The sequence below is a fragment of the Hypanus sabinus genome, chromosome 23, assembly GCF_030144855.1.
Source record: "Hypanus sabinus isolate sHypSab1 chromosome 23, sHypSab1.hap1, whole genome shotgun sequence".
Taxonomy (NCBI): Eukaryota; Metazoa; Chordata; class Chondrichthyes; order Myliobatiformes; family Dasyatidae; genus Hypanus; species Hypanus sabinus.
Genome location: NC_082728.1, coordinates 21,354,793 through 21,371,335, shown reverse-complemented (window position 1 = coordinate 21,371,335; position 16,543 = coordinate 21,354,793). Strand labels below are relative to the sequence as shown.

General features: G+C 37.8%; 1 protein-coding gene across 3 annotated transcripts in view; it reads left to right on the top strand.

The window, feature by feature from the left end:
* card14 (caspase recruitment domain family, member 14) overlaps positions 1-16,543 on the top strand; it is a 73,030-nt gene that overhangs the window by 11,225 nt on the left and 45,262 nt on the right. For 2 of the 3 annotated variants that reach the window (XM_059948505.1, XM_059948503.1), the window contains 10 exons: positions 3,303-3,525; positions 4,163-4,300; positions 6,444-6,769; positions 9,947-10,117; positions 10,775-10,894; positions 11,347-11,472; positions 12,256-12,408; positions 13,421-13,540; positions 15,253-15,383; positions 15,656-15,744. In XM_059948505.1, the coding sequence (XP_059804488.1) occupies positions 3,315-3,525; positions 4,163-4,300; positions 6,444-6,769; positions 9,947-10,117; positions 10,775-10,894; positions 11,347-11,472; positions 12,256-12,408; positions 13,421-13,540; positions 15,253-15,383; positions 15,656-15,744 (1,585 nt within the window). In that variant the 5' untranslated portion in view covers positions 3,303-3,314. The remainder of the gene's footprint in view (positions 1-3,302; positions 3,526-4,162; positions 4,301-6,443; positions 6,770-9,946; positions 10,118-10,774; positions 10,895-11,346; positions 11,473-12,255; positions 12,409-13,420; positions 13,541-15,252; positions 15,384-15,655; positions 15,745-16,543) is intronic. The other variant, XM_059948504.1, reaches the window with a different exon arrangement.

The following is a 16,543-nucleotide window of genomic DNA, read 5'->3' as shown; positions in this document are numbered from 1 at the left end:
TTCGAGTCAATGATGGCCAGCTGCTCTTTCAATCCTCAGTAGTTAATTTTACTAAACTATAATATTGATACATCCATTTTTACCTTCATCCTCTCAAACTTCCAGATGAATTCTGTCATATTATAAACACTGACTCTGGAGGGTTCCTTTGCCTTAAGCTCCCTAATCAAACCTGGTTCATTATAAGACAGCCAATGCAGAATTGTCTTTTCCCTAGTGGGCTTGACCACAAACTGCTCAAAAAAGCCATCTTGTAGGCATCAGTTTTTTCTCCTGGTAGAAATTGAAGTTTCTAATAAGTAAGTTAAATGATCAAAGTTTGAAGTAAATTTTATTATCAATGTACATATATGTCACCATATACACTAGGATTCATTTTCTTTTGGGCATACTTAATAAGTCTAGGGAATAAGACCACCCAACTAGGCTGTTTAACCACAGTGCTAATACAAAAGAAAAGATACTAATAATAAATGAATAATCAATAAAAATGGGGAACATGAAATGAAGAAACCTTGAAAGTGAATCCATTGGTCATGGGGACATTTCAGTGATCAAGCAAGTAATGTTTTTGAAGTTATCCCCTTTGGTTCAAGAGCCTGATGGTAGAGGGGTAATTAATAACTCTTCCTGGAGTTGGTGGTGTGAGTTTTGAGGCTCCTGTACCTTCTTCCTGATGGCAGCAGCGAGAAGAGAGCATGTCCTGATTGGTGAGGGTTCCTGATGATGGATACTGCTTTCCTGTAACATCGTTTCAGGCAGATATGCTCAGTGGTTGGGAGGGCTTTACCCATGATGAACTGAGGTTTATCCTCAACTTTTTGTAGGATTTTCCATTCAAGACCATTGGTGTTTCCATACCAGACTGTGACACAGCCAGTAAATATACTCTCCAGTACACATCTATTGAAGCTTGTCAAAGTTTTAGATGAATGTTGAATCTCTACAAGCCCCTAAGGAAGGAGAGGCACTGCCGCGCTTTCTTCTTAATTGCACTTATGTGCTGGGTGCAGGACAGGTCCTCTGAAATACTAACACCCAGGAATTTAAAGTTACTATTCCTCTCCACCTCTGATCCTCTGGCTCTTGGACCTCTGGTTTCCTTCTCCTGAAGTCTATAATCAGCTCCTTGGTTTTGCTGAAATTGAGTAAGAGGGGTTGTGATGGCACCTCTTAGCCAGATTTTCAATCTCCCTTCTGTTCAGTGTCACCTTTGTTATGGCCTACGACTGTGGTGTCATCACTGGCAGAGCTGAGGATATGTATCCAGTTTCAGCACTTCTGAATACAAAACTGAATCCTGACACAGGAAGACAATGCTCTTACTATCACCCACACCAATGTGATGATCAGAAACAATGTTCAGTATAAAACCGGTTGGAGACTCCTACACAAATCGGTATGTAAGCCTCTCACACACTTGGCATTGTCCTTTTATATTTTTGTGCATCCGTATGAAGAACGAACTGATGTCAGGTGTGAGATGTTCCCTTCTTAAACTGCAAGATATTTTTCCTGGTAGAGTTCCCAGGGAATCTGAGCTACTTGAACTTGGAATGGCCTTGGCATCATCCAGAAGTGTAAGAGAAGCCTGAGATCTGGTTAAATCAGATATGGATCTCAAGATATTACTTAACTTACATCTTGGAGAGGGTCAAGAAACACTGCAGTGAGTGGTACTTGGAACATTTTATGCAGGTTCCAGGATTTGGCGATTTCAGCATCTATCTATTTTCTTTTTGTAGCATTCCCTGTCTTGCTAACTCTGATTTATTGTTTGTTAAAATTTTGAATCAATGATTATGATTTTATGACAAAAAATTCTCTATTAAACTCTTAATTCCATCAGAAAATACCCTGTCTCTTGGATCAAACCCTTCCAGCCATTTCCTCCCCAACTAAAAGCTGAATCACCGCAGGCACCTGTGACGAGAGACCCTGACGAGAATGGTGAGGACTCAAGCGTTGGAGTATCCAAGGCTAGGATCGAGACACAGTAGGAGACTGAAACGAGAACTGAGCACTAAACAAGACGCTGGACAATAACCCACGTTGATCTTACAATTGAGCACTGAGCCTCCATTCAGCTGTTCCTTGTAAAACAAAATCCTTGTGCCAAAACATAGCAGCCAATTAGTGGGACAGTCCTGAATCCTTAAGGAGGCTATCCATACTCCAGAGAGTTAGAGCTTTGGAATTCCGCAACCTGGTGCGGCTGGATGTATATCATAACAGCACCATGGAGATGGGAGAGAACAATGGGAATGGTAGGATTTTCAATTGGTGAAGTCCCCCTGGAAGTGATTTAGTATGTGCAGACTGAGGATTTTGTATTCAATCCAGCAATTCGACAGATGTCCTTTCTCAATTACCATTTATCTCTACTCTTTCCTGGCCTCACATGTCCACCCAGTAACACTGTTGTACTTCCAGCTGTTTTCCTTTCTCCAATTTCCTCATTTAATTGTGAACATTTAATTGGTCTGACCTTTGATAGTGTTTCCCGACAGTTATTGATCACTGCTGCACACTGCCTCAATATGAGGCCCAATATTGGGCTCCTAAGTTTTCATTATTCAGTCCGAGGAGTCACTGCGTTCATAAGGATAGATGAGGCTAAGTGTTTGCAGGTAGATAAAGTCTTATGCTAAAATATTTAATAAAGGCATTAGAGAATGGACAGGAAAATTGTTGTCACTGTAAAATGATTGTTCTTGTCTTTGTGCATTCTTTAGACTTTTTATTAATTTTAGTTATTATGATAAAAACATTATAGTTGCAGTAGAACTCAAAAAGAATTTTGAGAACAGAATGGGAACTTGGTGATTGTCCTGTCATTGTGGTGTGCCACATTGAATGACATATCTACATGGACCGTTACATTCAAAGCCAACCCCACACCAGATTACTATAATCAATTTTTAATGAAGCTCACAGTCCACAAATGCAAAAAACCCATAATCTGCTACTTCGAAGAGAAGGGCAGTAGGCACATGGGAACATTACCGCTTGCAAATCCCCTCCATGTCATACACTCTCCTAACTTTGGAAATGTACAGCCATTCCTTTATAACACACACAAAGTGCTGGAGGAACTCAGCAATTCAAGCAGCGTCCATGGAAATGAATAAACGGTTGACCTTCATTTATAAGCTGAGAACTCCCTATTATGTTCACTGCTAGAATTAAAGCGGTTCAAGTGGATGGCCCGCCACCACTTACTCACTGGAAAAGTTTTCTTTGCCAGTAACTCCTACATATTGCAGCTAAGTAAAGTAGTGTTTGTTAATGTCCCTTTTCAGCCGTTATTGATCATGGATGAAACTCCCTCAAGTGACAAGGAAATAAAAGATCTGGATGAAGAATCAATATGGGACCTAATTGAAAGCCAACGCCACATAATCACCAATAATGTTCGACCCTGCCACGTCACACCCTTTCTTCGCCAGTGTCATGTCATTGGGGAGACAGATGAGGAAGAAATTCTATTTGCCCCTCACCTTAAACACCGGTGCATGAGAACTGGTAAGGATTTGTGTTGTTGTTTGTTTCATTTCAAAAGTACTTTAATTTTGTTGCCTTGAAATGGGACACTGACCGCTTTGCCGTGAGTTTTTCCGTGACAGTTAGCTATTTTAGGGAGATATCTTTCATGTTGGCCATCCTTCAACATGTGAGTGAAGCAGGCAATTAGAGCCAAAGCTGATCCAAGCAGATTTCTGCAGCTAAAAGACCCTCTGGACCAGATTTCAGTTAATGTCATAGACTTATCTGGTAGGTTGTAGAGGGAAAATATTACTGGCAGCACAATTCTGTTACATCAAAGCATTCTTTATGAGCTGAACTGCGTGTCTTCACAGCAAATTCAACTGAATCAGTAGATTTTTTTTAAATGCAGGTTTGTCTCACTTTCTGTTCTTAGGACCCTCAATGTTCCAGCAGGTTTCACTGGTGCAATCAAGGATGCATAACCCTTTTTGTCAGCACTAAATCACATAAAATGCACACTAACAATTAGCCAATTACAATTACAAGTTCATTAAACGATTTCAAAATAGCCAAACCAGTTGAAATTATTTTAACAATTTGATGTTGACATTTATCATTTTTTTCCCATTATTTTTCCCTATCCAGCTCATTGGTGTTATTTTTTTATTTCTAGGATATATGCTTGATCTTTTGAGAACGCGTGGAAAGAAAGGAGCTGTTGCCTTTTTGGAGTCTTTAGGTTTCTATAATCCTGAAATATACACGTTAATAACTGGGAAAGAACCCACTAAGGATTGTAGCAGTATATTTGGTAAGATTGATTTTTATTTGCTTCTTTTCATACGTTTTACTCCCATTGTTCATATCCTGCATTCTTCATGTCAAGTCAGGAATTACCTGTGAGAAGGAGTACTTTGCTTCCGAAGTTCACCTCAAACCTCTCTCAACCAATTTCTCTAAGATGCATAGGAATATTTGTCCACCTCTGAATCTTCCTAATATCTATTTTTCTATCCCTAGCATCCTCTTTCTTCCTTCACTAAAATGCTGTGCACAATAGCTTGCACTGAGATTGGGAATTTTACACACAATATTTGAACCCAAGTACTAAGCAGTATTATCCAACATCTATAAGACAAAGGAGAAGAATTAGGCCATTCGGCCCATTGAGTCATTCCATCTTGGTTGATTTGTTATCCCTCTCAATCCCATTCTCCTGTCTTCTCCCCATAACCTTTGATGCCCTTCCTAATCAAGACCTGCTAACCTACGCCTTGAATATATCCAGTGACTTGGCCTCCACAGCTGTCTGTGACAAGAATTCCACAGATTCACCACCCTCTAGCTAAAGGAATTCCTCCTCATCTCTGCTCTAAAGGGACATTCTATTCTGAGGCTGTGCCCTCTGGGGCTATATCCTGCATGCTTCTGTTGATGAGGTTTGAGGACAGTATCAGGTTGACTGTACCCCCAGCTGCATGAACTCCAACAGCTGGCTGATAAACCTCTGATGTTTTCAAGCTCCGAGTGATAATGTTGCCGTGGTACTGGCCAACCTGCTTACACAAGCTCATACTGCCATCTGCAGATGCATAGCAATCCTCCAGCATTTAAGAAAACATGCTGCTCTTAGAAAAGCTTCACTTAATTTGGATATATTCTCATTTTTAAAAAGCTGCTGTGTAACAAAAACCTTTCCTGCCTCAAGATGAAGATGCACTGCAAATAAGCCAGCTATTTATAGAGCTGTGTGTACTTCCCTTTTGCATCTTCTGCATTTTACTACTTCATAATAATTATCCCTCTCTAGACATTGCACAACTTAGCTTGTTTTTGAGTTGCTTATATTTGTTTTGTCTTGCTAAGTTATGAATCTAAGTGATTGCTCATCATTTGCCTACCGAGGCAGGGAGACTGCCCGGTTATTCGAGTGCGTTGGGCTTTATCACTAAGCTGATTTTACAATGACCCAATAATCACACAGATTCACTTGGTTGCAGAAATCACCAAGAGTAATGAAGCAGTACCTTTCATCTGATTTTCTCTCCAATAAACTAATTATATCTTCCTTGCTGCTGGCCTGTTTGCTCTCTCAGCACATTTGCCGTCGAGTACAAACTGGGGAAAGGGAAATAATTCTAAAATACAAATTTTAATTGCTTAGGTTCCAAGGAAAAAGAGGGGAGAAATTTTACTGTTAGTCCCTGTGGGATCCTTCAGCACTTATTCCAAAGATTATATTTTACAAAGCTATCAAAATTTCATTTATCTCTGGGTAACCTTTATTAACTGTGTTTACAAGTTTAAAAAGCACAATTATTCTCATTGTACCCTTTCTTTACAATGTCTCTCTTCTCTCCTTCCTGCTTGATTCTTGACACTAACCATCTTGACACATAAACTAATTAATAATCATCTTCAGTATACATATTTAAACCCCACCTTGGTAAGTCTTACCTAAATAACCTAATGCCTGTCAGTAGCTCCAAGGTATGATTAAATTTACATTACTTTTCTTGTAAATAATAATGATTTTCTATTAATAGAGTCATTTCTCTAGGGAAGGCAAAGACTGGGAATTGTTCTAAATGGTGAAAGGTTTCTAACTTTTAGAGTTAATCCTCATATTTGTAGGACGAGCAACAGTTATCAATGGAACAAAATTAACTTTAAAGGTAAAATGTCAGTTCAATAAAAAAAAGCCTAGAATTTAGATGTAGATTCCAACAACATTTAAGAAACTTGAAAATGTTTTGCTACTTTAAATTGAGGTCCACAAGAATCTTATTTAATTGTTTTTAGTAGCATTGAGGTATCAGTTTCTTCTATCCATTCAAATATCTGATAGGTCTTAGAGTTTTCAAATATGGATGTACATAAACCAATAAACATTTAACAATAAGTATTAAAGAAAGGACAATGAAAATTGTTCCATTTTCTTCCTTTGGTTGTAGTTGAAAAAGGAAATTTGAATTTGATTCAGTTTCTAATGAATGAGGTAATGAAGGCTCAGAAATGGTTAGGAGAAGAAAAATGTATCAAGCATCGGTTGAATGAGAAAGTTCAAAGCTTGGAAGAACAAAATCAGCAACTGAAGACTGAGCTCAAGAGTTTGAGGGCAGCTGAGCTTAACTTAAGCAGAATGAAAATGGACTGGAATCGTCACCATGATGAAATGATTCGTCTGAAGGAAGAAAATTATCAGATATTAATGCGGTATACAAACAGCCTCCAGGAGAAGGAAATGTCTGTGACACGAAGCAGAGAGTTGCAACAGCAGGTATTGCTTTTTCTCATTCAATCAGACATTCCTGATATAACCCAAGTTCAGTTCGGAATGGTGTTCAGAATGTACTTCCAGACCTTCGACAGCATTTGTTCTGAGTAGGGAGGGTGGATGTGAATGGGAGGATGGGAATGTTATGGAGTTGTGAGTTGTGTGGTAAAGGATGGGTAGGAGGTGCGAAGAAATGCCAGTTTATTTTTTCGATACATTTAACTGTATAATATTGGAAGTCAGAGATTAAGTGAAGCTTGCAAGAGATTTTGAGACAGCTTCCTGATCTAGCTCATCTCAATAGTGAACTATCTTGTGTTTAGGTAGAGTAACTCCAACAGCTCTCTATACTGTGCAGAAAAGTACACTTTGGGGAGATACCCCAAGAATCACTGAGTCAAAGATTCATGTGCACAGAGAGTCCCTCTGGTCCACCATGTGCAAGTCAACAAACCGGTACCCACCCATACTAATACTGTGTACCTGTGCCTACCTTCTATGTGTTGTGATTCATCTGATTGACTGGAAGCTCCTTAAGTCTTGTGAGACCCTCCATCACCCCTTCACACAGATTCTGAATGAAAAAAATCATTCCTCATGTACCCTCTACAATTTTTAACTAAGCCTTTATCTTCTAATTTTAGATAGCTCAGAGGTGGTAAAAAAATTTTTTACCATCAACTCTTCATAATTTTATGCACTTCTGTCAGGTTATTCCTTGGCCTCTTCTGCTCATCTATCCCTCTTCATAAATGAAACACTCCATCCCAAACAAATCATGGTAATATATGCACCCTCTCCCCTGTAATCACACCCATCCTTCTGTGTGGTCGTCAAAACCGAACAAATACTTCTGATGTGGATTACCCTGTGTTTTACACAGCTGTACCATAACCTTCCCTGATTTTATATTGTTTGCCCTGACAAATGAAGACAGGCACCCTGGGGAATCATTGGACTTGTACCTCAGTTCCCTTCTATTCCTTAATACTGTGTGTCCCACTCGTGTAACTTCAACCAAAGTGCATCACCTTGCAATTATCAGGATTAAAATCCTCCTGTTGTCATACAGCTCCCAGGAAAACTTCCACTGAATCAGAAACCAACAGTTTTTCTGCCCTATAACACCTTCATACCATTCACTAATCCGATCTCTACCTCTGTTCCTATGCTCACAAGTTTGCGGCACCAGATGTAATCCAGAGGTCCTGCATATTATTCTGCTATCTAACTCTCTACATTCATGCTTCAGGACTTCATTCATATTTTCATCTACGTCAATGGTACCAATGTGAACCCCTGGCAGTTTACCTTCACACTTTAGAATGCCCTGAAATCATTCGGTGACGTCCTTGTCATTGGACCTAGGGAGGCTCCTTGCCATCCTGGAGTTATATTTACAACAACAGAAGCACCTATCTATTCCCCTCTTTTTCCAGTCTCCTATTACTATCATCCCTGGACTCTTGTTCCTCCCCACTGGTGCAGCTAAGCCACCCTCAATGTCATAATCATAGACTCTAGACACAACCTGGGTTCATGATTACAGCAGTAAAAGTAACTGCCTACTGGGTATCACTACTATTCTGAGCTCCTTCCATCCCCCTGTTCAACTGAGTTATCCACAGTAGCATGCTCTTTATTCAAGAAAGTCAATCTCATCAATTTTTAAATGCAGAAGATCTGAAAAGCAATGAGAGAGCGTTAAGTCAGAGAATAGAGAATTGCAATTTGCTGGTATTCCAACAGAAAGGAAAGGTTCAAAACTTTGTAAATGACTCTTTTTCTTCTTTTTTATGTAAGTGAATTGATGGTCTTTTCTTATAACAACAACGAGAAGTCTCAGTAACAGGGATCTTTTATGCCCACATGCAGCCAAAAAATAATTTAACATGCTATATCCATTTGTTAGTTTTGGGCATCATTTGGAGTGTGCTTCGGTGATAGCAAAGTTTGACTTTGATCTATTTTTTTAATATACCTCAGAGGTATAGCTTCATCTTTCTCTAATTTCAAGTGGAAATAAATAGATATTGTAGTTTGCAAATACTTAAAACGAATAACCAATGACTGTTAAAAGCATGAACAGAGAGATGGTCTTTGTTAGAACAGATGCACTTAAATACAGCAATCTTTCTCTCTGATTTCTTGAAATTGTATTAGGTTTGCTTTTAAACTGCCGTCTGCATTGTTTGTATTGTAGCACTGAATGAATTTATTTAATTATGCCATTGTAAAAATAAACTAATAAATCAAGGAGACATGCAGCATACGACTTCTCTCCTTCCCATGTTGCTCTGCCCTCTGCCTAGATTTAATAAACTTTACTGAAGGCCATAGCTCATGAAATAGCCTCATCCCTCAACATCACGCTGCAGGTACCAACTGACTGCATTGTTAATACAAGGGTGAAAATTGTGGATAATTAGGCAATAGAAATTCTTTAATTTATGCCTGTATATTGGATAAGAGATTTATGAGAATGAATACTTATGGCTTGAAAATTGTATAGCCTTTTAAATAATTTATTCAATTTATGTTTTGTTGTATACAAATTACAAACTTTCAGAGTCCATTGGTTAAAATTTTGTCATTGTCACCTGCTCTTATTAATTTTTCCATGTATTTAATTGAGAAGGGTTATGGTTTAATTACAACAATTATATCTGATAGCTTTTTCTGCAACCCATATAAAAGTGATTTCAACACATGTAGGTATTCGGCCACATTCATTACATCCCCAACTCCAAATCTGTTTTATTAGGATGTAGAGCCTAATTTGGAATGAAAATAATTCTAATATACATCATTCAAAACCAGTCTGTTATACCATCACAGTAAATAAAGAGTGGGCCAGCAAATTAATTGCAACCTGAAGAGAGTTTCTACTAAATTACTAATTATAAGTTAATTCCAGTGGAGCTTCTCAGCAGTAACCTAAATGATATCATTCTTATCAACTAACTATCTCTAAGCCAACCCTTTCACCTTATTGTTATTTTTAGGATACAATTATAAAGATCACTTCCAGTTAATAACCATTCTTAGAAGCAAAGAATATAGAATGCTAGACTGGTGATTGTTTATAGATGGTTTTGGATTTCAAAGCACTTTAAGAAAAGAAAATCCCCTTTTTTATATGTTGGCTGAGTGCCAAATCCTGTTTGACTTCCTTTAAAGGTGGACAATCTTACAATGGACAATAAGAAACTAAGAGTGGAATTTGATGTTGAACGAAGAATGTCGTCAAAGCTACGAGAGGAATTCAAACCCAAACAAAAAGAACTTCTACATTTAAAAGAAGAAATTGATAAACTGAGACTCAGGATCCAAGAGTTACAAATGAACCCAGTAAGAATGTTGTATTTTGATTATTTTCATGTATTTATATATAAATTTCTTCATTCATTCAATAGCTAATTATTTAGTAACATTGGCAAGTTGTACTCTGCATTTGAAATGTATTTCCATTTTGAATTTTGTTCTGATGTATTAGATGGCAACCAGATTTTACAAGGGCAATACTAAACTTATTTCATCAAGATCTTCAACCTGATATGCTAACACTGAAATGGTGCCTGACCTGCTGAGCAGTTTCAACATTTTCCATTTTCATTTCAAAAGCCCAAAACCTTATGATATTTAGTTTCCTTACACTATAAAATACATTTACCACTATCACATAAGGATGGTTTCCTGTATGTTTCACTCAAATTCTTTTATCATCATTTGAACTTTTCTTTCAAGTTAATGTCAATACCAGAATATAAACATTTGTTTTTATGATAAATGATTAGATCTTATGGAGGATGTGAAAACACTTAAGAAAAAAAAATTATGCTTAATACAGTTTGTGACTTTGAAATGTTGTCATTGTTGTAATATTCACCATTACTTCTGTTGCCTCTATTACTATAGAGATCTATTTGCCTTTCAGAACATGAACAATTTACTTGAGCAACAATTTATGCATAAGTTTCTAAAAAACATGTTTTTTAAAAAAATTAGGTGACAATAGATATCTTGGAACAGGATCGTGTAGAAGCGCAGGAAGAAAGGCAGGATCTACTGAAAGAAATGAGTTCACTGCGCTTGGAACTGGACCAGGCTGAGCAGCTAAGGAATGAGGTGAATATGTTTGGGTCAGACTTTGTAAATGGTCATTGAAGGCGTAATTAGAGAACGAGAAAGCAAAAGAGAAATGAACAGCTTCAAAGCTTTATCCACTGAGAAGTATCACATGAACAAACTTTACATTTCAGATTGGAAAGAAGTTAAACAGGAAATTGGCAAAAGGAAAAAAAATCACTCATTCAAAAGGGAACTTTTCAGTAAATTTCCCACCGATATTCCCATTTATATAAAGTGGAAAGATTAACAAAGTTTCTGCATGTCTAATTACTTTCCATTGCTTGACCATTTTCTACAGCCACCATTTAGAATGAATCCAGCTTTGATTTACCAAACCCATGCTCCTAAATGTTATTTGAACTTGAAGCCACAAGGTTCAACCTTTGTCCATCTGAAACATATATCAGTATCAAAATATGACATCTGTTTTACTTCCTTCTACCTACCAGTATTTAGATGAGAAAGAAAATATGTTAATGGAATGTGCCACTTTGAAGATCGACTGTGATATGTACAAGGATAAAATCAGCTCACTCCAGTCACAAGTCTTAGAACTACAAAAGGAACGTGATGAGGTAAGAAAAGTTAAATATGGCATTTTCTTTTAGTTATAGAAACAAGTAGCTCCCAGCCAAAAGTCAGGTGTTATTTAAGAATTATTCAAGCTGCAGTTGACAGATTTCTATTAAATGTATTCAAGGTTATGAATAAAACGGGAAGATGAATCACAGAGTAGACAAAATTACGCTGAATGATGGAACAATCTTGATGGAGTAAATAGTCAAACCCTGTTGTTATGTTCCTACATTCAGTTGTAACACATTGTGAGGTTTCACTGCTAAGACTAATGTAATGGCTTCTATGTAGTGCTCCACTGTTGAGGTAATGGTTTCTCTGTCACAGCAATGTTTAGGTTATGACCAGAGATAACTGGACTTTGGAATTCAGTGGCTGTCCAATGGGAGAAATGTTGTTCTTTCTTGTGCGTCTGGGAGCCGGGTTTTTCACAGTCTTTTGTCGAGGAGAGAGGAAGAGGGAAGACGCGTATGGAGAGAGCTGGTAGACCACTGCAGGACCGATGGCTGATTCCCTAGACGAACGTGAGCTGGCCGAGCCTGAGGGTCACACAGTCTTTGGGCAATCGTGTCCAAACATAATCCTGATTTCACTCGTGCACATATACCAAGAATTATTTGGAGTAAGACAGCAGGCTTTTGTTTTTTTTTCATTCCATTCCCTGGAATAGTTAAACTATTTTTCAAATGTTTCCACAGCAGAGGTTATCCAGTGCAACATAGACCTTGATAAAAATGTTACGTAACAATACAATTGTTGCTTGGCTTTCTTATTTTCCACAGGCTTATACGGCTAGGGATGAAGCCCAACTGCATATTAGCAAAATGATCATAGACAAGGATCTATGCCGTCGTGAAGTAATTGAACTTCAGGACACATGTCGTCAGCTGAATAAGGAAATTCTACAGATAAAGACAAACAAAGACAAGCAGGAGGTATAACAATTTTCCATCTGTTCGGAAACAATATGCTGGGGTTTCATTGATCTTTAAAGTAAGCTAGACTCTGTCTGGTGTCTAAAACAGCGCTGTGGCCTACTTCAAACCCTTGCTAAAGCAAGAGACGCCAGAGATCCCAGAGCAGGTCAGCATCTTCAATCTAGGCCTTTCTTACGGTTTTCAAAATGTATCTTGATCAGCAGCTATTAAGGTCCACTTTCCTTTCCTTTTTTCTGACTTCTAATAGTACATTAGATAGATTTTGCTGGCCAGAAGCGAATGAAGAACGACAAAACGAATGTCCCGATCTTTCGTTGTTAATTGTTGGTTCAGAGATAAATGACAGCCAGTGGACTGAGCAAACAGCTTTGCTCTTCTGGGAATGGTACAATGGCATTGGTTACCTCCACCTGGGTGTGCAATGAGGGTGTCAGTTCAACACCTCATCCAAAATCAGCACCTCCATTGCTGAGTATGCCAAAGTCACGGGGTGGAATTTGAACTTGTGACTCTCTGACTGAAGTTAAGGGTGAAAGCAAGAGGTGAAACAGCTGCAAAACATTTTCTTGCAGGTGGATGCTTGCTCCTTACATTATTTCTTTGACATTTCCTATCTGTTCAGGCCTCACTTTTCAAAGGCCTTAAAAAGTGAGGCCTCTTTGCCGGAAGAATCTATGCAGTTTGTGATAAACAGCAAATCCAATAAGACAATATTATGGACAGCTCCCAGATTAGCTGAAACATTCTTCATTATATTATTAGTATGTTAGTTTATTATTGTAGTGTATAATGAAGGATTTTGTGTTAGTTAGTTTGACTCAGTACTCAGTACTGGCCAATTACAAAATACCACTGCATTATGAACAACAGACACCCATCATGAAGCTTACGATTCCAATCAAGTACATTTTCTCCTTTATTGTAAGCTCACATTGAAAGATGTTGGTATAGAAAGAAAGAACTTTTGGTTTAAATGTGCTTCAATTTCCCTTTCTTTATTCCCTGTCAGAAAACGACCATGGGTTATGAAACCCTACCACGTGAGAAACCCAAACTGAAGCGTCTCCAAGCGGTGAAACCCAGGACGGTCAGCTATGAGAGTGATGCCAGCAGCAGCAGCCAGAATGATGTAAGGCAGGAAAGCTTCCACAAATTGTTCTCTAGGCAAATCTGCCCACTGAGAGAAACAATAATGTTCTATATCAGGAACATGAAATGGGACCATTCAGCTGAACACTCGCAACGGCATTTAGAAATCACATGAATCTACTCCCATATAAGTTGCATTTTTTTTGTCATAGTACTATTACTACTCTAGGTACAGTGAGGTACAAGTATAATGAAGGACTTGCTTTACCAGTGGCTGAGACAAAAAGGTACAGGAACAGAAAAAACAGACTATAAAAACTAGACCTTAGTACAAAAAGATGCTCTAGAAAAATAACATTATTTAATCCTTTCAGTATATATTTCTATTCTTTTCTCCTTTACATATTTATTTAATGCACAGTTTTCCACCGATCAACAGTCCTCCCTAACGATACGTGGGAACTCTGAGTTATTTGGGTCAGTTGTCTATTATAAATTGACAATGAATATATCCATTTAATTTTTTTTAGTCATGTTACTGATTTTTTTTGTTGCATTGTCCTGGTGACGAAGGATTCTGCATTAGTTGTTCTCATTGAAGACAGTCCTGAAAATACAACAGGCCCTAATATTGTTGAATCAGGCTGGAGAAATGTCAGTTTAAGATGCTGCTCGTGTTTAGTGTGAGTCGACTTGCAGCTGGAAAATGCAAATGTTTGAGCAGTGTGGGTTTCTGGCAGAAGGCTCATCACAACAATAAAGAAAAGGGATAATGAATCAGCTTGTTATTCCTATAATTACTGTATTTTACTCATGCTTTATTTGTATCTGCAAACATATCTTATTTCCTACTTTGTAATAATCTTAAGTTGAGCCAGAATGAAATTTGGCACTTGGATCTTATTCATTTTCTTTCTTCCTTATATAGTTGAAAATATTTTGTTTGACTGAAGCTTATATCTTTATAAAATTCTGTGAAGTAAGTTGTGAGAACAAGATGTAAATCTCCCATAGTAAAGAGGAATATAAGCAGACTTGTTTTATCAATAATTCAATTTCTGGTTGATTTCTACCTCATCACCAATAATCCAACAGTGATATCCTATTTTTTATTTATTCTTTTTTTGTGGGGGGGTGGTCAGGGCATAGATGGGTAAAGACTTGTTATGCTGTCCCTAACTTCCTTTGGAATTTCCTACTGAACTACTCCACATTGTAGAGTCTAGGGTCATAAAACTGTCAGATGACGTGAGGAAGATAGATTTCTTCCTCTGAAGGACATTGATAAACTATGTTCAGTGTTCAAAGTAAATTTATTATCCAAGTATGTAAATGTCACCATACTACCCTGAGATTGATTTTCTTGTAGGTACTTATAATAGAACAGATAAGAAATGTGGGTTCTCGCAACCAGCAAATATTTTGGTTGTCATTATTTTCCTTTTTATAATTTCAAATTATTAACTGAATTTAAGTTCCACACCTGCCTTATAAGATTTGAATTTGGGATTGTTAGGCCAGGCCTTTGAATTACTATTTGATTTTATCAAAAATTCTATTCAGTCAGCATCCATAGAGTTTTCTTTCAGCCAGATGTTCCTCTTTTCCACTACCCTTTCTAAAGAAAGTACTTCCCGATTTCCTTGCTAAATGGCTGATTTTTAATTGTATTTTCTCTCAGTTTATATTCCTAGTAGTTTTATTATATGTAATCAACAGCTGCAGAGTTTATTACATCTTATCATTTTACAGTTCTACACAAATCTAAAGAAAAGTGAAAGCTGTGAGTCACTGAGCAGTGTCAGTTCTTACTGTGTTGAGCCACCAAGCAAGGAATCTATCTACAGGCGGCGAACTGAGGATGACATGGAAAAATCATTTAGGTAAGATGCACGTGCACGCGCACGTACACACACACACACACGCACACACACACACACACACACGCACACACACACGCACACACACACGCACGCACACACACACACGCACAAACACACACACGTACACACACACACACACACACATACACACACACACACACACACACACACACACAGAGTCTAAGTTCAAAGAAGAACACTTAAAATAGACAATTAGAGGAAGAATCCTTTTACAATTGGGTAACATTGCTGTTTTATTTCTCTTTTTACAGCAACAGAAATTCTATTGATGATGATGTTTTCACATCAGTAGATGATAGCACTGGTACAGACAGTTGCACTAAGAATGTTCCTGATGTCAGTGAGTTTTCAATTTCTCATTTATGTTCTGGGTATAGCATCAAAGTATGACTGAAATCTCAGCAACCTGATAAGAAATAACTTAATGAGCCAATCTCGACCATATTAATGACTGGCAACTTCAAGGGTAACGTAGCGATTACTGAGGGACTCGACACTATATGAAGCAACTCTAAATAACTGAGTTCCAAGTCAAGGAAAGTACGTTTAATCATTTATTATCAAACCAGCAAAGATGAGCAATCAAAATTAGTGATAGCAGAATAAGCAAAATAAGTGAAGTTAGCGAAACAAGCAAGCTAACAAAATAAGCGGTCGACAAAATATAACCAAACCCTACTCAGTGTGTTTCTAACTAAACTAATGGCACAAAGGGGGAATACATGACTATGCTAATTCGCTTCTACCATTCCCCAGCCCAAAACAAACACAAAACCCAGCACAACACAAATACCATTCAGATAGACAGTAAATCAATACGTGGTTCCTACATCCAAGCCCCTATAATAATTACAACTACATACAGTACTACAACAATAGGAGACATGAAATCTTCAAGGATAAACATTTGTACAGATGTCCTCTTTCTACTTTTTCTTCAAATCGTCATGTAATAGTCACCTAGGCCAGAGATTACCAGCACTTAGCCCAGTTCAGAGTGATCTTTACCATCAATCTCTGTCAAATTAGTAAGTCAAATCAAAGTCATGAAACTTCTAGAGCTGTAGCTCCTCCAACCTCTGCCTTCTGTCGAAGACAGATCCTGGTTATATGCCTGTCCAGACAGCTGAACTTGGAAT